We start from the raw sequence: 21,019 nt of genomic DNA, 5'->3' as shown, positions 1-21,019 counted from the left end.
TTTATTATTAATTTATTAGCCAAGTGCCAAATTCCATTGGAAGAGAAAACAAACATGGGAACAAATAAGCATTTCAATGTAACTTTCATGGGCATTAATAATTTTTTGAGAGTAGTATTATTATTGTTATGATTAGATTTTGCTATAATCATTTATAAATATTTCAAACATGATCTGATGCAACTTATGGGACATGGTCAGAACATAATTTAGATATGTTTTATTAGGTTCATAGGTCTTTCGGGGTTTTGTTACTCTTAGCTTGTTGCTTCCTTTTATAAGCTTGCATTACATGTATGTTGACAATCTAATTTTGAATTTCTCAAGGCGTATGTGAAATTCACAATTTTTTAGAAGACTACTGAAATTCAAAACACTACAATTTTGAATTATATTATTACAATATGATCGCATCATGACATCAACTAAGAATTCAACTATTTATCAGCATTGCCACATATATCCTCATTATTATTGCCAATTTTACCCCCAACCTTTTTATCTTTCTATGTATTGAATCATGAAAATCACACCTCAAAATGATAATTTTTTTTAACATTAGTTGTTCTTTTAGATACAATGCCTAAAATTATCTATTGTCCCTCCCAACCAATAAATTAGAGGATAATACATCTCAGCGCATTCAAACCCACGTCCTCCGATATTAACAACAATACCCATACCAATTGAATTGAAAATAATAATTACTCAATTTTTTTTATTTCATATATTGAAAGGGTTCTTGGAGTGTTATGCTTTCGTATTCAAAAATGTGTTTATAGAAGTATATTTAATAATTCAGTAGTTACATTTTGATATAATCAAGCAAAACAAAACAAGAGCATGTCTAAAACTCTTGGAAGGTGACGGTGGTTCTGCCGCTGCCGGAGTAGGGACGGGGAGGAGCTCTCTTTGGGCAAATAATCATTTTCTTATCCAGATTTCACCCAAGGCCAGCAGTTTCAAAAAGTCTCTAATTACACTGCATTGGGTTAGATATTAGAAGATGATTTCACATTTGAAATCTTCTTTCTGTTTTTTCCCTGCCATTACACTATAAATTTTACGTGAAACTTATTCAAATACCAATAATTCAATATTATATTAAGTCATGGAACATATTATAGAAAATCTTTTGAAGTGGTCCGCATGCACGACCCATTCTTTATCTTATATATACGTCTGTGTGTATTCCAAATCCAAAACATTTTATCTTATATATAATGATTACTGGATTAATAAAATTTAAATTTAATTAATTCATGAAACAATTTTTAATAAATTTAAATTTTATATTTTAAATTGCGACTTTTTTTATATGAGAAAAACTATTGGGTCAATGATTTAATGCATTTAATCAACCACCCCTAAAATATATTTTAAATCATTTAGAAAAAAAAAAGGCATTTTATTTAACACAAGCCTATTATTTCAAATCCTTTGAAGTTTGAACTAGTCCAAGTTATAAATGGCCTTGGAATCGGATTTTTCTTGTGGACGGAAATCATCAATTCTACTGTGATGGGAGTACTTTTTTTTTACATTGATTTGGATTTTATTTTGGAATTGTTGTACAAAATTAAATCTTAAAAGGAAATATATTAATATAAATTAATTAATAATTAATAAAATACCGTAAAAATGATTAAATGCGTATCATATAAAAATATTTTTGAAAATCTGTATCATGTTCATGTATGCCACTCCTATGATGTAATAATCACAAAACAAGGAAAATATTATATTCAAGACGCACTATCCCTGCAACCAAACACTCTAACTGTACCAACTGTACTCCAATCATCACCAAAGATCTACTCCGTAATCACAATCGTTTGACACAACCTTGGACGCCGCCGTTAACTTATCCACCGTTATCTTACACGTCACCTTAACGGTAATCTTCCACGTCTTAATGGACCCAACTTTAATCTTAACTGGCGCTTTCAGCTTCAAACTAAACGGCACCGCTCCTTTGTTTTGCTGGTCCGAAAGAGTCCTGAGCACGGCGTTGTTTAGTTCAATTTCAGATCCCTTTAAAGCAGTTTTGAACAACGTTACGTTATTCGTTGGCTGGAAAAAAACCGGCAACGCGCCGTTGCACAGGTTAATGTCACCGTAGTAAACTTTAACGGAGCTGCCTTTCTCGTAGTAAATACCGATTTTATCGTTGGGATTGTGTGCCCGGACGGTGACGTCGAATTCAGGAGAGAGCGGCGATGGTGACGTCAAGTTGAATCCCTTTATGGCAACGCTCTCGACGGAGTAATTTGGAGACTCGGGCTTGAAAACGAAGTAAATCACAGCGGCAGCAATGGCGGCGGCAAGGAGGAGAGCGAGGATGGTAGTCAACAAGCAGCAACAGCAGCTGCGAGAGGTGCTCCGACGAGGCTTCCGTTTGGATAGATGCGCATAGCGGTGTGCGTTCTCTGGCGGAGGGACGCGGTAGATTTGGTCCTTGGGAATTTGGATGACGTAAGTTCCAGGTTGTGGCGCAGGTTTCTCGGGGGACGAAGTTGCTGGTTTTGGTACCGAGTGTTCGCCGGAGGTGGGCGGAGAATCGCCGGGGTGGACTCGTTCAGTCATCGTGCAGTTTAACTCAGTGATTCACTACAAGAGGAAAAAATCGCGAGAGCCGCAGTTAAGTGTTTTGAATGTCTGAGACTGAGAAACCAAAAGCTTGGATACGCGTATTTAAACACCAACGTTTACGCGTTTCGGGGGGAAATCAGAGATTTAATTAAAGGAGGAACAAAATTCACTTGTCTTAATCAAGCGAGTAATTGACTGTGTTATTTAAAAGATTCACATTCATCAATGCACTTTCCACAAAAGAAACAAACAAATCAATGGTAATTTTTCCCATTAAACGTTCCGCGAAGGCGCAAACTAAATGGTAACATTGCTTTAAATCAGCTCGTAATGAAACGAGTTTTCCATCGAACCAAACATGTCTTTAAATAACTAGCTAGAGATTGATCTTAAAAGAGTGATATATGTGCATGCATGCAAGAAAAGGAAAGGAAAGGCTGTAAGATTGGAAGAACATATTACGTACCTGAAAAGAAAGCTAAAACTAGCAACCTTTGATCAGAAAAACAAGAAGATGGGTTCCTTCAGAGATCAAAGAGAAATGAAAACAAGCTTTTGTTTTCGTTCTTGAATGCTGCTGGCTGGCTATAGAGAAGTGGAGATACAGGGATAATACCAGAAAGGGTCTGAAGAGTTTACAAATAGAATAGCCAAATCAATGGGGGATTTGATTTGTCACCTAAGTATATATTATGAAATGGATTAAGGGACGGTAGAAGAAATAGTAAAAGATGGAGTACAGTTCAGACTTGGATGTCAAAGAAGTGAAAAAAAGGGTTTTAACTTTTGCTAATTAAGAGGGCGAAGGAGTCAAGAAACAGCGTCTGATTTTCATCTAATCATCAGGTGGGTGGATTGGGGGCGTACGTGTTACTTCATTTCTGGTTTTTCTCCGCTGCTTTTCATTTCTTCTCCGTGTGGGAGAATTGAACGTGGGCCAGTTGGCACTGGACCCCTTTTCTAATTTCCTTTCTCATCGTGGAGGGATAAATATAATGTTTTCTTTTTAGTCACATAATTCTCTATTTGTTTGTTTATAATCTGTACTTTTTATTAGAACTTTTAAGTCTCCTGCGGAAATTATAAAAATAATTTTTTATATTTTAAAAAATTACATTATTTAAAGATATTTCAGTTTTTTTAATTTAAAAATCAATAAAAATATAAAAATGATGAGATTCGATCCCAAATTAATCTTATTAGTAACACTTTAATTTTATCATTCAACAAAAACTTTATTTTGATTTTTAAATACATTTTAATTTTATTATGCACATTTTATTAACTCCTTCAATTGTATATATTTAATTATGTTGTCAAATTGAGTTGGTAACTAAAAATTAACTCGACATCAACTTAGGATTGATTACAACACCATTTTAAAGAAATGTATCAATTTAGCATTCTTAATTTAATATATTTATTTGTTTAAATTTCATTTTATTTACAATTTAATCTAATATTTTATTTTAATATCGTACACATTTAATATGTTATTATTAACTATTTTTAAACCATACATTTTATTGTTTATTATATGTTATTTTTAATTACGCGTCTGTGTTTTACATACGTGGTTTCCACATGCATACACATGTGACAGAATTTTTAGTATATATATTAAGGAGCTGGGTTTGTGTCACAGATCAACTAGATTTTAATCTAGTTAAAAAAACATTAAATATTTCACTCACATGATAGATGCGTTTTAATTTAATTTATTTAATGTTAAAAGGAAAAAACTGTAAACTTCGAAAATATTAATTTCTATGAATAATAAAAAAATATAAAATAATTTGATATTAAAAAATTGTTATAATTTCTCCTTCAATTTGTAATATATATATATATCAAAATAACAATTTTATGGCGTTAATTGTTGACATTAAATATATTTAGAGTTAAAAAGCTAGTTGTCGTGAGAGAGATTGAATAGAATTATTATGTTAAGAAAGTGAAATATGATGAAAATACATCCATTTTAAAAATGAGCTAATTTTATAGCTAAAAGAAAATTTAGCTTAAATAAGTTTAACCATTAATATTTTTGAAAGAGTGATATATTTTAGGAGGGGCTGCTATATTTTTGAAGATAGATTTGATAATATGAAATTTTCAAGTTTTTATTTCAACTAGATGTAAACCTAATTAATTATTAATGTAATCGATACAAAATAGATAATTTAATAGTTAATTTTTGCATATATATACATACATTATCACACAGTCAAATAACTTTGTGATTTTTTTTAAACAATTTTGATCGACTTAAATTTTTATAAATTGTTGAATAAATATGATAGGGTATTTGTGTCTTTTAATTTATTCTATAATATACATCTAAAAACAACTTAACTCTTTGAAAACTATTATTTTGTTAAAAAAAAGCCAAATATTTTTAAATTAGATAATTTTCAGAAAAAATTTTAAGCCTTTCTTTAAAAAAACAAGTATTCATATTTAAAAATTTCCATTTTATTCATAAAAGCTAATAGTTTCCAACAAATAAAACAAAAAAGTGTGGGTTTTAGTTCATAGCCAAATTGCAGGGCGGGAGTTCAAAATCAGTATCCCATCACACATTGTCTATTTTAGTTGACTGCCCCCACCTTTTCACACGTGAAAGGGCGGATTTGACATTTAACCTCAGTGGTTAGGAGCAGTAATTTACAAATATTTCTAAAATAGTTGGGACCTTTAAAAGCATAACTTGAATTGTAGTGCCTTGGTAAACTAGACAAGTTGCCCTATTTTTTCTTGCACACATGTTTGAAATCTTCTTACAAGTAATTATACACCCACTATTTTATTTTATTTTTTTCCAATGAAAAACAACAATAGAAGAAACATTTGGAGCCAATATTCACCTCGTCGGGAGGTGGTTTATCTGATTAATTAATCATGGACATTCCTTGATTTGATTGGTAAAGAAAAATAAAAGGAATATTAAATGCTGACAATGAAATTTAAATTTGATGGAGAATTAATCGGTTAAGCTCAATATTCCGTTTTAAAATTTCTTTTAAGTTACCATATAAATTAATATTTTTATCCAATAATTATAGACAATTACAATACTACTATGATTAATATATTAATACACTTTAAAACTATTTTGCTAACACTCATTGCCAATTTTATTTAAAATTTTTTTATATTAATTATTTTAAGAAAGACCCAAAAAAAGACTTCAAAACCTTAGTTTAAAAAAAAAGAATCAAATGCCGGATTACAATAAAAATAAAAATAAAAATAAAAATGGGGCAGTTGGAGAATATTTCTTATATGCTTGGTTAGGTTTGTCTATTCTGAATATTTGATGTTGAAAGATGAAGAAAAAGAAACCAAAATTATAGAAATTATAATGTGTATAGTTTTAACATTATATTCATCTTATACACTAATAAAAAAAATTTTACAAATGGATCCAGGTTGATGTGATTTATTTTTAGAGTATAAAAAAATAATTAAAAAAATTCTTAAATTCATTTATGAAGTTTTTTTTTATTCTACTAGAAGTGGACGTAATAATTACTCTTTATTTATCTCAATTTTCTTTACCGAAACTGAAATATTTGCTGCAATCAGTACTTTTGAAATTGAATGAAAGTTGGTAATTATACAATTAGAAGAAGCTTAATCTATGCTTATATTGTTTTTGGCATGATTTATAGCATTAATGCTCTTTAACTTTGAAAAATAAATTTAAATTATAAAAGTAAGAGGTTATTTTTAAAACTTATCTAGTTCAGATTTATTTAACGATGTTATCAGGATAAATCAGAGTTTATGACTTATCAAATTAATTTGGAAACCCTTTTGTGGACCTAGATGATGAAGAAGCCTTGGATTTAAAAAGTGAAAAAGCCTGAAGGACAATAATGTCCCACAAATCCAAAAGCCCCCCAAACATTTTCAAATCTGATAGCCTGGAATGATGTTCTTCATCAGGCCTTCAATGGCTGCCACAGAAACCGAATCTAGACTACCATTTTTGACCCTGTAAATCTGGTTAGGAAGTTCAAACACCGGCTGCAAAAAGCATCTCCACCCACATTCTACATTGGTGTTCCAGGACTTGCTTAATATCACTCTCTCAATTGTTCATTGTCCATTCGACTACCAAACATTGATGCATGCATGCTTGATACGGATATTTTCAATTTGTAAAGAAACATAGGGTTATATATATATGAAGGCTTATGGTTATATTTCACAGAATGAGTCAATGAAATCGATTCCTAAAGTTACATTCATAGACAAGGGTTAAAAAGGAATGGTTAACCCACCATCTACAATGAAACTTTATTTCTTCCTACTAACCCTATCCAAAATGATATTTACGGTACGAATTTCGAGCCAGAGAAAACAATCCGAGACATGAATTCCAACTTATGATAGTAATTAACCAATCAATGTGGGGTTAGTAGTTAAACTACATAGTTAGAACCCCTTTTGTTTACTTTTCTGTAACACAATTAACGAGAGATCTTCGTAAACTGATTTCATATCGGGTCTCTCTTGAGCCGGTAGGATGCATCTCAGTGCCACTTGTAGCATGGCGTCGAGTGTTCTATGTGTTTGTTCCATGTTATCCTTTTCCAATATCATAGGATCAAAGCAGTCATCGGCACGGTTTTCCGATGCTAACAACCTCACCCAGTCGGTTAGATCAACCATACCTGTGCTCCCCGAAACTATCTCTCCTGAACTTTTTCCAGTTAGAAGCTCCATCAATATGACCCCAAAGGCATACACATCACTTTTCAAGGATGGACATGGTTTACTTGAGCTAGCAAACTCAGGGGGCCGATAGCCAAGGGCACCTGCATTCAGAACTTGTTCAGCTGTGCCAGCTGATGTCAGTATCCGATGCAGACTGTAATCAGTGAGGCGTGCAGTCAAATTAGGAGTTTCTAGTAAAATGTTTGTTGACTTAAGGTTGCCATGGGGTATTGCTCTCTCATTGTGTAGGTAGCTCAGACACCGAGCCACATCTATAGCAACCCTAAGCCGTTCGTCCAGGGACAAGGGTGGCAATTTTCTTGGCTCTGTCTCTGCAGAAGAATTTAAAAGAAGTTAATTGTGAAACACAAACTCCACCACATATGCACCGCACTGCAGTTTGAGACAATGATAAAAAAGTATATATTAAAAGAAATCATTTATCCATGAGAAAAGCAGAAAGAATGGCTTATGTAAGGGTATTCTTGCATACAGTTCAATCTACAAGATCAAATGACCTTAATGTAAAAACAAGACAGTGCTTTAGTTTAACTGAAACAGAGTCATTTCAATAAAATAAGCAAATATCTAGCATATATTTAGGAGTTGTCTTCATAATTGCTTATAATATCACTTATTAATCCAGCTTTAGACTCATTGATTATATTTCTATAACAGCATTACTTGATTCAAACTCCCTAGTACCTAAACTACGATAATAGAGGCAGTTTCTTTCTTTGTTTATTAACAATGCACGGTATGAATGAAAACTCCAGATCCCGAAAATTTGGCCAGCATGGAAATTGTCATCTAATCTAGGCATACTGGAGAGTGGGGCAAAAAATTGGCTTTTCATCATCATAATCCTTCTCCAGAGGCTACGAAAGGTATAAAATGCAGTAATTTCTAGTTTGGAAGCCTATAATCACACAATGAACAGAATCTTACCTTGAAGATAGAAGGCCAAACATCGTGCATTTACATAATTTGATATGATCAACTTCTCATGCTCCTTGGGACCCCAGTAATAACCCTGAAGAGAAACTAAGTTTGGGTGTTTGATGTACCCGAGTTTCTTTACCTCCCTTGCGAATTCCTTTTTACCTTTTGCTATCCCTTCCTTTAACCATTTGATAGCCAATACGTTACCCGAGTCAAGTGTGGCTTTATACAATGTCCCATGGCAACTCCTTCCAATAACTTCAGCCGGAGCACGTGAAAGTTCGTCTGCTGTCAACGCCAGAGATCCATCAAAGAGATGCAGATCCCCAGCTAGTTTATCAGGAGAACGAACCTTTAGTGCACTGGAACTCTCAAATGGAAATTCAGCTTTGGATGGAGATGCATTTGAAGATGACAAGATGGACATTGGTGAAGCCAATCCTTCATCTCTTCTCGTGGACTCAAGGTGACCAAGATATTTTGGGTCATTTAAAATGAATGAACTGTTCCCATGATCAAATGCAGAGCTCTTTTTGGACGATGACAAAAGTTCTTGGCGAAAGCTAAATGAGGAAGATGATGTATCCTTGCTTCTGTAAGGTACTGATGTATGAGAAAGGGAATACTCTCCTTGACATACGGTTTCTTTATCAACATTTCTTTTCAAACCCTCACTCCTAGTTTCCTGCCAGTTGTTCCTATAGTAAATCATTACACACACAAGAGCTATTATAGCAGCACCGCCAACCAAGCCGACAATCAAGATAATTCTGGTGACAGGTTTTATCTGAGACCTGTGAGGCTTCAGATTCAGGTCGGAAGAACCTTTCGGTGACAATGGAAAAGAACCAAATTTCAATAAGGAGTTTCCTGGATGGAATGATGAATCAGGAAACCCCCTCAAGTTGTTGGGTATAGCACCAGAGAAATTATTAAGAGACACATTGAATCCTTTCAGTTCATTAGGAAGACCATCAGGGATGCTGCCCTCAAGTTTGTTATCGGATAGGTTAAGAATTTCCAGGTTATGGAACTTGGCGATTTCGGGGGGCAAGTTGCCAGTTAATGAGTTATGAGACAGATCAAGAGTCAACAGGCTCAAATTTCCAGCAGAACTTACAGAAGGCAGGTTCTTTATGTCCTGAAGAGGTATCGAACCAGTAAAGTTATTGCCTGAGAGATTGAGATCAGTCAACTTTGTTGACATGAAGAAGCTTGGAAGGAGAGATCCGTTAAGGCGGTTGACACTAAGATCGACAATCTTCAATTCCGGGTATGTAGCTAAAATTGATGGGAGAACACCTTGTAATGAATTGTTACAGACCTTGAAGGCAGTCAGCCTTAAAAACTCAGAAGTTTTGTCCGGCAAGGTCCCGGTCAGTGAGTTTGAACTCAATTCAATAACTTCCACATAATTCCCCCAACCTTGGATTCTGGACAAGTCCCCTGAGAGCAGGTTGTTACTGAGATCTATGACAGCACAGTGCCCTATCCTATAAGGCAAGGACCCTGAGAGTTTGTTTGATGATATGTTGAGCTTCTTTAGCGTTGTTGAGGTTATACTCCCCACCGGCCCTACCACGGATGCAAAAATTTTCATGAATAAGAAAAAATCACAAGAGTGTTTGAAAACATAATACAGTGGGGCAGCAGGTTCTGCCACAGATTGAAAATCATAGCTTCAGCAATCACTGACCAAAGTAATTGACATATGAAACCTTGTACAATTGACTTTGAACTGCATATCCTAAATAGATAGACAGAACCTAATAATATTTCCAGACACTTATTGTAATGTCTTCATTTATCTTGTGATCCAACACAAACTTCATTTCCGGTTTGGCAAGCCAGAAAAAAAGCATGCATTTTCTAGCACTGTCTAGTTAAAGTTATAGAGAGTACAATACTTTCGGAAATCTGGAAAAACAGGGAGTGTCTTATATTATTTAATCAGCAAATGCTACATGTAAAGAGGCATGATGTAACACTCCGGAATGTCATTGCAGCGTATGAAAAAAACAGCAAAACTTAATTAGCAATGCAGGGCGAAATATATAAATACATCGCAGACTAGGAATGGGTGGCAGAATATACATTAACAGATACAATTGCTCACTAAAGTTACACTAGGCTGTTTAAAAAGGGAATACCTTCGAGTTGATTAAGGCTGAGGTCAAGTTCAGATAAGATCATGGAGCTTTCTTGCAAAAGAGCTTCTGGTAGTGATCCTGACAAGCGGTTGCTCCCAAGCCGAAGAATCCTCAAAGAGACTATGAAATTGAAGGAAGGTATGGTTCCCACTAACTGATTATTACTAGCATCCAACACTTCTAAACTGTCAAAGTACGGCATTCCATCATGAGCAAAGAGCTCTCCAACCAACAAATTCTGGCTTATATTTAAATACTGAATTGAAGAAATAAAATGGGAGGTTCCAAGTCCCAAGTCCAGTGAACCAGATAACTGATTGCTGCTCAAATCCACATGCACCACACTTTGCAATTGGGACAAAAGTTTCATGATATCCCCAGAAAAGACATTAGATCGTAAATCTAAGTATTTCAACCTCTTAAGATTGCTAAACCTAGAGGGAAATGTGCCATCAAAACTATTTGAAGAAAGATTCAAAAGAACCAAATCTTTTAAATTGGCAATGCCTGATGGTATAACCCCATGAAAAGCATTAACCGAGAGGTCCAAAAATTGGAGTGAACGAATTGAGCCTATGTTTGAGATGGTCCCTGTCAACTGGTTGCTTGAGATGGACAAATTTCTAAGCAATTTAAGACCAACAATGACAGGGAAACTGAAGTTTCCAACCAAACCCAAGCCGTTTAGGGTGATTGCAGTCACATGGCCTTCATTACAGGTGATGCCAAACCAATTCCGGGGACACCCATCAGATGCCAAGGACTTAGAGTCCCATGAATCGATGACTTTACCAGAAGGGTCTTTCTCTATGCCCTTCTTGAGCTCTAACAGTGCTTCAAAATCAGATTGTGCTAATGCAGTCACTACCAGAAACAACAAAATTACTGAACTGAATCTCTGCATTCCTTCAAATGAAGTCCCCAAGCCCACCCCACAACAAATCTCAGAATATATCAGAATGGGACCAACAACAGCTATAGAGAACTTCTACAGCAAGTTGCAATGCTTGGATGAGCTAGAGGACTACACATGGATATAGTTTTAACACTGAAAAAAATTCAACTAATTTAGCAATGGGATACTTACAAAGATGCTTCCTTTTTAAACTAATCTAAGCAGCCAATGAATGAAGTTCAAAACCCATGTCCATTGAGATAAACAGAAACCCAAATCAAGTGAAACAAGCTCAAAAGCTCATAACAAGACACTACATCACACCAAGGAGCTGAGAGTGAGAAGCGAGAAGATAATGCTTAGCAACTAGTAAAGAAGATACAAACCGGGGAAGAAAAAGGGTCGCTAAAAGTGAGAATCTTGAGCTTTATTTGGGTTGGGAAGTTGCAAAGAAAGTACAACACAGAGTAGCGATTGGAAGTTATATTAAGTAAAGAGAAGGTCAAAGATGCAGAAAAAGACCAGAGACAGAGAGAAAAACCATGTTGAAGAGTGAGATAAGGGAGGTGAGAGAGAGTGTGCGTGTGTGTGTGAGAACGAAGTGTTAGGTGGTCTTGTTTTTAATGTGGTCGTAAATTGCAGACACATTTAATGAAGAACACTAAAGAAGTAAGAAAACAGAACAATGATTTGAGCTTCTGGGTGTTGAATAGTTCTTAAGATCAGATAATTAAATCATAAAAAAAAAAAGTAACATGCAATGAATTGTTTGAAGTAATAGCTGCTTGAGTTGGTGCCTTGTTGTTTCCTTTTGACCTTAGAAAAGTTTTTGATTAATCCCAAGACAGTATTGCTTTGTTTTTATGTAGGTGAAATATTTTACTACTAGCTTTGCTAGCTTGCTTTGCTTTCACCAAAGAATCTTCCATTTAATTTTGATCCAGCATTAATGATCTATAAATATACATTTTTTTTAACTCCTTGTTTCTCATTTCATCAATTAATTTATAGGTGAAAACAATATGTATCGAGATACACTAAACATACAAGAATAAAGATATTTGATATTAAAATATTATTAATATGCAAAGATTATTTTTTTATAATAAAGTCTCTATATCTATTTATACAAGAATATGTAAATACTTAAAATTGAACCAACTGTATAAAAATTTTGACTAACAACTACTCTTGACTAACTTCTACCGACTATCCTTAACATTCACCCATCTTACCAAACAACTCACTTCAAATAGAAGGAATAACACAAACACCAAGCTTGTCTCGAAACTTAAGAAAGAAAGATGCAGATAAGGGTTTTGGTCAGAATGTTTGCTACTTGGTCCTGAGTCGGAACTTGACCAACAAAAAGTTTGCCTGCAACCACCTTTTCCCTTATAAAAAATAAGTCAAGCTCAACATGCTTGAATTTAGAATGAAGAACAGGATTTGCAAACACAGCAACGATACTAGAATTATCACTCCAAAGAATGATTCGATCATCAAGTTGAACTTGTAATTCTCCAAGCAAAGATTCAAGCCATAAGACATCAGCAGTGGCATAGGCCACACTCCGATACTCAACCTCTGCAGTACTTCGAGAGACAACCTGCTGTTTCTTGGAGCACCATGAGACTGGATTACCACCAAGATACAAACATTAGCCTATTGTATGACTTCTGTCATCAATATCAGACTCCCAATTAGCATCAACCAAACCAGTAATAGCCATGCGTTGAGCAGGTTTAAAACACAAACCATAGTGCGAAGTAGCGCAAGCAGGGGCGTAGGGGTTTCATTTAGGAATTTTAAAATTTTTAAAATTTTAAATTAGTAAAAGTAAAATTATACTTTGGCCCTCCTAAATGATAAAAATTTGATTCAGTACTTTACAAATTATAATGATATAGGCTATTAAAATGATAAAATTATATTTTTACTATCATAAAATTACAATTTAATTTCGGCCCAGCTAACAAAATTTTTTAGCCTCGTCCCTGCACTTAAGTATTACAAGATATGCTTTAAAGCCTTGAAATGAGTATTCAAAGGTTTATGCATGAATTGACAGATTTTGTTTACAGCAAATGCTAGTTCTAGTCGAATAATAGTGACTCATGTGCTTGATCCATACCACTCTTCTGCAGTAAATCTACAATATACTTGAGCGGAGAAAGATATAATCCCTAAGAAGTATAGGTAACTTCTATGCAACAACCCCATGTCTTTCAAAGCAGACTCATTGCTTCTAGTGATGATAATATCATCGACGTAGACTAAAAGATAAATCACATTAGTCCCTACAATCTTAGTGAATAAAGATGATCAGATTTGATCACAACAAACCCTTCTGAAAGCAAGTAGACTTTGAGCTTCTCAAACCAAGCACGTGGCGCTTGTTCAAGCCCATACAAAGCCTTTAGTAGCTTACAAACCAATGTTGCTCCATCTTGATGATGCTCATACCCAGGAGGTTGTTCCATGAAAACATCTTCTTGTAAGTCTCCATTTAAAAAAGCGTTATTGACATCAACCTGCCTGAGTTTACATTCTCTCGTGACAATTAAAGAAATTATAACTCTAACAGTAACTGACTTCACCACGGGACTGAATGTATCCTGAAAATCGAATTTTGCCACTTTTGAATACCCTTTTCCAACTAGCCTTGCCTTATATCTCTCAATAGATCCACCAGAGTGCCTTTTGATCTTGAATAACCATTTGCAGCCAATGGGCCTTTTGCCAGCAGGTAAGGGAATTAACGACCGTGTATTATTCACTTGACACAACTAATTCAAAGGAGAGTGATAACTAGTGTTGGAAGTGGGAAATGATAACTTGTGAGACTTCCCAAACTGACAAGCAACACACAACTGATCAATTTTATTCACTTGACAAGGAATATTACAAGATTTCAAAGCTGTTCTTAAAACTTTTAAAGAGGGATGGCTAAGATGTCGATGCCACAAGTCAAAATGATTACAACTCTCAGTTGAAGAACAACAAGTAGTAGAAACATCAAACATTGGACCATCAAACTCAGTGTTGAAAACTTCCTTCTTTCCTCCAAAACAAGAAACAAGATCAAAATGATACCATATCAAGATACGCCCTAAACATACAAGAAGAAAGATATCTGATATTAAAATATCATCAATATGCAAAGATGATCTCTTTACAATAAAGTCTCTGTAACTATTTATACAAGAATATTAACTCCTTAATACACTATAACGAATAGCAAATAGTTACAACTGAACCAACTATATAATAACTTTAACTAACAGCTAGTATTGCTACTGACTATCTATTGAGAGTATAAACTGATAAACATCAAAGAAATGGGAGTCTTAATTGGTCTGATCCAAAAAAAACTCGTTCAAATTTATTAAAAAAAAACCGAATTACTTTAAAGAAATATAAGGTTGAAGCCTGAAAAGTGAAGTGATATGAACCTGACCCAACTATAAAAGAGTTTATTTAATATAAAACCAATTAATATTTTACAGGTTTTCAAATGATGGGTCATGTTTAATTGTTGAAAGAAAGCTAGAAAGAAATTTATTACTGAAGAAGCAGATGTACAGAAATAGCTAGGAAACATAAAAAAATATGTCGTGTCTTCCACTTCTTTTGTCTCTTTGAGAACATGAAATAATTCATGTTTACCTTAAAAACTTATCAAACAAATCATGCTTTTCAACAACTTTTAGTGAAGGAAACCAAGGGTTGGGTTTAATTATATACATAATTTACTATTCTTTTTCCTCTCATATTTTATTAAAAGTTTGTTGTTCATTTATTTCAGCTTTATCCATGTTGTTCAATGGACACTTTTGACTCTCTCTTTAATGAAAAAAAATTAAAACCCCTTGTTATATGCCCTTAAAGGGAGGGTGCGTTTTTCATTGGATACCATGGCTGCTGCACTTACAGACAAATTGATGAGCAGAAGAAACCGTGTCCTTTCATTAACTTAATAATTTACTCAAAACTGATTTATAGAATAGTTTAGATTTTTTTTATATATCGAGTTAGAATGTTTTTCTTATAATTTCTTATATAGCATTTATTTGGTTGAAATTAAAAAAAAAAAACCATTGAAACTTCACCATAAGTCTGAGAAACAGTGGTCAATAATGACTTGACAAAAAGAGGATAAAATAAATGAAGAGAATTCATTGTATTTGCATATCGTTCGAGTCAAATTAGCATTTTAATGGCTATTTATAGGATTGGTCCATGTAAGTAACCGACAAAAAACAAAACATACCATAAACACATAAAAGACTGGCTAGCACCAAGAAAACAATCTTGTAATCCACTTACGGCACAATGAACTGTTTAAATTGGACGACGGGATGGAAGCTTCCAGGATGTTGCAGTCCTCAAAGACCAATAACTTTCCTGTGCACCTGATGTGCATGCAAGCCTTCCTCTCCATCATGATCGTGAAAAATGAGTGTTAAGATCCCTACCAAGCATAGCACCGAACCCACGAGAATTTTGTCATATCGCTCCACCCAGCGAAACTTGAGCTGGCTAGCACCATAGAAGGATAAAGCCACCAGCGAGGTCATCACTGCTATTGTGCTGCAAACTCAATGTCACCTTAATTAAGCCATCTACAGTAAAGCCTGGGTTATAAGCTTATAGCAGACTATGCAATGCACCTATACATGTATACTGGCAAATTAGTGGCTAGTGTTAAACCATAACTTAAATCAGTTCCTCATAATATTAAAATTCTATACAATCAATGGTATTGCTACCAATTAATATTATGAATTTCAGTGTAGATTATAGGTTGAAGCTTGAGTCAGTCGAAGAAAATTATTGTAAACACAGATAAGTATAATGCAAATATCTCAGGTCCAAGACAAATGATGGAGGCTAGTAAAAGAAACAAAAATCATGCAATTTGTTTTCAAGAAACAAAGTAACTGGCTTAGCACAAAAACATAAGATGATTCATGTCTAAAAGTAGTTCAATGGTCTACAAGGATTTCAACATTCTACTGCCAGTTCTTTATAGTAAGCACAGATCAGTCTCTATCCCCATACCCTTAGCAGTTCTAGATTTCTGCAAACTATAAATAGTAACAGGATCAAAACTGTCTCTCATTTGCTTATTTACCAAAGAAGAAAAAGATTAAAATCAATATGCATGATAAAAATTGAAGACATACATCAAAGTACTTGTATGTTAACACCAGTCTATAGTTAACTGAAGATGCTATACCAATTGGAAACACATGAAAATAAGCTCTCTTTCAACTAAACTGCCAACTAACTATTTATATATAAAAATCAAATTGAATAAGCCATTCTCAAATTTTCAAAGTCGTTTGTCATGTATACCTGAATAGCAACACTATCATGGCAAGTACCATCATGGAAGACGAATTTCCGACAGCTAGGAACACAGGAAGAGTGGTTGCACAAGGAGACAATGCTGGAACGAGGACAAGGCCAGCGACGGCCATTTTCTCCATGGGTTGGTTATGAGAATGACTGTGTCCACCCTTACCAGACAAAAACAACAATATATAGCTACCACCAAGAACTATGAGCAAAAGTGAAGCAAGTTTATGCACTGTTTCTTCACCAGCAATTGTGTTCGCCATAGTTATTGCAGCTATACCAAGAAGAGAAGTCGATATTACGTGCAAAACTGCTCCGAATGCGGCTGCGCCATAGACAATAATACAATGATAAAGAAGGATCAAGCAATGCCCAAAAGTAGTTTTAATTTTTAATAGTATTCGACTCCCTTGTTTTTAACTATCTGCTAAAAAATCTTACTTTTGCTAAAATTAAAGAAACCCAGAAAAGCAAATCAACATATTAGAATCGATCGTGACATTAATTACGGTAAAATTAAGATATCAAAAACTAAAGAACAGAGAAATTTATCAACTGCAAATAAAGGGGTCTTTTTTTTTTAGTCTGGGTATTAGTATATGCGAATTAGATCGAAAGCATAAATAATTAGATGAAGGGGACTTACTGACAAAAAGGGTACGAGAAAGGGTCCAATTTTGGGCACGGCCGACGATGGAGAATGGAAGCCAATGGGTGGGAATGAAAGAATGAAGAAGAGAAACAGTGGCTATGCCGCCTATTGTGGACAGATCTTCGGCGCCAAAACTCTCCATGAACACTTTTGTTTCAGAGTGAATGGAGATTTAAGAATTCAGGATTCTCTGTGACTTGATTAGATCCAAAGAGAACCTAAACTACATTACATCATTGATATTTGTTTTACATTTTTTGTTTGGGGGGGGGGGTGGAGAAATGGTGAAGAAATAAATGAAATGGGGGTTGTTTTGGTGTCAGCTGAAGCTTTTGAGAAAGATATCTGACAATGAAATGAAAATTGATGGAGTCTATTCGCACCAGTCTCTTCAAATTTTCCATTAACATACATTCGGAGCTTATATTTTATGGTGGTAAAAACTGAAAATTGTTTTCTTCATAATGGGGAAAAATAATAACTAATAGCTTCATTTGCTTCTACTACTACTGTCATCTCCTTCGCCTCTTTTGCTTTTTTCCTTCACAATAATAACTTTGCTTTACCGCATTATTCTAACTTTTACTTAAAATTTTGATCAATGTCATATTTTTCTTTTTGGTATTAGATCAAATTTATGTATTTTATATTTCCATATTCAGAATAAAAATGTTCACTTCATCACACAAGTTACCATGTCCTCCTCAACTTCTTAGCTTTTCTAAAGGAGCATTAATTTATAATCTACCATAAAAAAATGTTGAAAGAAAGATTTTTAAACGAAATCCACTCAAAAAAATCACTAATACATGGGCCAATAACATCACTGTCCCACAAACACTACAAAGAAAGTTCTGAATTTCAGAATAAGTTTGTCTTTAACATCAACAATGTTTTTAGACACCCAAAAATTGAAACTAAATCAGCACCTAGGAAGTTATCCCCCCATAGCTTAGTGATCACCGGGCATGCTCTTTATAATATCAGAGTCACCTGTAAAAACACAAAAGATATTTACCACAATCAGAAACTACAGATGTATTCGTAAATTCAGCATGTTATCAACACTCTTATATATACCAGGGTCAATAATGCTGAGGCAGCACACTCTAAAGTATTTGCCGCAAGCAGTGCCCAAGTCTACGTTGTCTGCAAAAAAAAAACCCTTGTCAAGGGGATTACTCTTTAAAACAAATGATGACTGCTCGAAAACTTTTGACAACATTATATATAGAACTCGAGATAAGTTGAGCTAAATAGATGAAGAACACATGCAATGGGCTATATCAATCAGGAATGTTGTTCATCCTACCACTTCTATCGGCAACACTAGAAATACAAGCTTTGTTTGTAATAACTAGAGAAAGGAAGGAAGCAAGGAAGGGCAGAATCTACATTATTCAGATTCAGGGGGCAGTGTTGAATATGGGTATCTGTCTTAACACAGATCAGCTCTATTTTTCCCAAGATTTTCTTGTATGTGGAAAATCATATCCCATACTCATGCAGAAATAGTCTTTAGATATGGATGTTGGAGCAACATAGCTGAACTAATCTTATTAATAATCTGCTTAGTTCAATGTGAAAAGGAAATTAATCCAAGAGACAAATACTCAAATCATGATACAAGTACGTGCTAAAGCATGTAACACGAGAACAAAAGGTTAAGGAACATACTTCCATTGTAGTGGTGAACTCCAACCTTGCACAACATGGCATAATACTCAATCTCCGACTTCCTAAGAGGAGGGCAGTTGTTGGCAATGATAATCAACTTACCTATAAAACATTAGAAAAATTACATATGAATACCTGCTTTCAAGGCTCAACTGATCAACATTATATCAGCAACGGGAATGAAGCAATCCAATGTATATATAAATCTACCAAAAACCCACATGCCCTTATCCAAGAAAAAGACCATTTTAAGTTTTTAACCAAGATGAAATGCATTCAACGTCAATTCACCACCAAACAATGAACATAAAATAATCTAATCATTCTTCATCTAAATCAGGAGGATTAAAACGCCGGAAATAGTCAAATCATCAATACGGTAGCTCAAAAATTTAGAAATCGCAAACCAATACGCAGAGTTATCCAATACCTTTGGAGCTTCTAAGAGACTTGAGAACAGTTTTGTAACCCAAAGTGTATTTCCCACTCTTCATAACGAGAGTCAATCTGTTGTTAATGCTCTCATGAGTCTTCTTCTGCATTTCGTCAAACACCCCCATTAAAAACAAATCCATTTATTAGCATATTTTCAGGAAATTAAGAATAAAAAAAGTGCAGAAAATTCAAAAGAAACAAAACGGGAATGGATAGTTACGGTTTTCTTGGCGGCAACCATTGTCGTCGACGGGAGAGCTTCGGTAAGATGGAAGCGGGGAAGTGACAGCGGCAGCTACAACTGGTTCACCACAAGAAGCGAAGAAACCCTAAAACCTAAACCAATATCTCGATGCCTGACTGAAGGTTTCTAGGGTTGGGCCAAGGAAAATTACCTCTTATGACCCAAAACCAATTTTAACTAAAAATAAATAAATAAATTTTAGGTCAAATTCTTCTATAAGCCCTTTTACTATGTATAAGTTAAGGGATTTAGTCTATGTAATTTAATTTTGCCATTTTTATTTTCTGTATTTCTTAGTTAAATTCTATTATTTCAAAATTTTATGTTAAAAATATATTATCATATATATAATATCATGTTAGATTATTATTTTCAAGTGATACAAAAAAGTATTGTGTCAAGAAAAATAAATATGATCTGAACTTATAACGATGTTGGTAAAAAAAATTAAAATTTCAAAATTTTAAAAAATATAAAAATTTAAAATGATAAAGCATTTTTTTCTAGCTTTTTTTTTTCTGAAGTAATGGAAAAGTGACTTTTCCAGGAAAACTAACAAGCAAGGACAGTAGAGGCTCCATTGCGTCCACCAACACAAGTGTTGGCGTGTAAATTGTCAACCACAAACCAAATAACTAGCACCAATAGAAAATCCGATACACTTTCGTGAAAGATCAGTTGGGTGTCTTCTTCTTCCCGACGGTATGGCAGGAACCCAGTTCTCTAAAGCTTATTGGCAAGCCCCATCTTGAGGAGGATGACCTTGCTGTAATCCAATTCAACCGTTATAAAAGCAAGCTCATGTTTTTCCGTTAATGATTTAAGGTTAAACCACATCTGGGTTTACTACTTGTAAAGAAAAAAGTTCCGATGGCTTGGTCATTGTCGATGCTGAAAACTATAAAGGCCAGATAAACTTAAAGGCATTGCCCACACAGGTTAAGGGTTGGCTCGTGGGAGTTATCGACGATTTAGGGCGCTTGATAATAGGGGCGATGGAGGAGCTCGGGTGTTCAAAAAGAAACCTCTAAGAAGAAAGAAAGAGTTGTTGATGCCCTTACGCAAGCTCTTCCTAAATTTATTAATAAATTTCAATACAAATTTTTTAAAAATTTCTAACAATTTTTTAAATTAAAGATTTTTATGATGCATGATAGGTAGCAATTTATGGTGACGGATTATTTTAATTGGTTTTTTTAACGGCCAAAAGATTGATACGATAATATTTAATATCATTGGGGATTGAATTGAGAACGTCAAATAATCTTAAGAACTGAAATGTGCCAGAAAATTTTTAAAGACTAAAATGTAAAAATTATATACTTTAAGGACTAAAGCGTGGA

The 21,019-nt window shown here is 34.3% G+C and overlaps 4 protein-coding genes across 4 annotated transcripts; all 4 read right to left on the bottom strand.

The window, feature by feature from the left end:
* Positions 1 to 1,642: 1,642 nt before the first annotated feature.
* LOC107906200 (NDR1/HIN1-like protein 13) lies at positions 1,643 to 3,435 on the bottom strand. The gene is made up of 2 exons (XM_016833128.2): positions 3,059 to 3,435; positions 1,643 to 2,610 (listed from the first exon to the last, which is right to left on the bottom strand). The coding sequence occupies exon 2, from the start codon at positions 2,584 to 2,586 to the stop codon at positions 1,804 to 1,806; it is 783 nt and encodes a 260-aa protein (XP_016688617.2). The 5' UTR covers positions 2,587 to 2,610; positions 3,059 to 3,435; the 3' UTR covers positions 1,643 to 1,803.
* A 3,324-nt stretch (positions 3,436 to 6,759) lies between these two features.
* LOC107906199 (probable inactive receptor kinase At5g10020) lies at positions 6,760 to 12,082 on the bottom strand. Its single transcript, XM_016833127.2, has 3 exons — positions 10,410 to 12,082; positions 8,266 to 9,834; positions 6,760 to 7,649 (listed from the first exon to the last, which is right to left on the bottom strand). The coding sequence occupies exons 1-3, from the start codon at positions 11,311 to 11,313 to the stop codon at positions 7,036 to 7,038; spliced, it is 3,087 nt and encodes a 1,028-aa protein (XP_016688616.2). The 5' UTR covers positions 11,314 to 12,082; the 3' UTR covers positions 6,760 to 7,035.
* Positions 12,083 to 15,463: 3,381 nt separating this feature from the next.
* On the bottom strand, positions 15,464 to 17,838 carry LOC107906196 (uncharacterized). The gene is made up of 3 exons (XM_016833125.2): positions 17,315 to 17,838; positions 16,666 to 16,993; positions 15,464 to 15,897 (listed from the first exon to the last, which is right to left on the bottom strand). Exons 1-3 carry the CDS (start codon positions 17,460 to 17,462, stop codon positions 15,693 to 15,695), a joined length of 681 nt encoding a protein of 226 aa, XP_016688614.2. The 5' UTR covers positions 17,463 to 17,838; the 3' UTR covers positions 15,464 to 15,692.
* A 254-nt stretch (positions 17,839 to 18,092) lies between these two features.
* Positions 18,093 to 20,744, bottom strand: LOC107906197 (60S ribosomal protein L30). Its single transcript, XM_016833126.2, has 5 exons — positions 19,653 to 20,744; positions 19,428 to 19,533; positions 18,998 to 19,099; positions 18,401 to 18,469; positions 18,093 to 18,313 (listed from the first exon to the last, which is right to left on the bottom strand). Exons 1-5 carry the CDS (start codon positions 19,671 to 19,673, stop codon positions 18,273 to 18,275), a joined length of 339 nt encoding a protein of 112 aa, XP_016688615.1. The 5' UTR covers positions 19,674 to 20,744; the 3' UTR covers positions 18,093 to 18,272.
* Positions 20,745 to 21,019: the final 275 nt, after the last annotated feature.

Source organism: Gossypium hirsutum, chromosome D05, assembly GCF_007990345.1.
Source record: "Gossypium hirsutum isolate 1008001.06 chromosome D05, Gossypium_hirsutum_v2.1, whole genome shotgun sequence".
Taxonomy (NCBI): Eukaryota; Viridiplantae; Streptophyta; class Magnoliopsida; order Malvales; family Malvaceae; genus Gossypium; species Gossypium hirsutum.
Note: the sequence above shows the minus strand (reverse complement) of the source record. Positions and strands in the feature narration are given on the sequence as shown.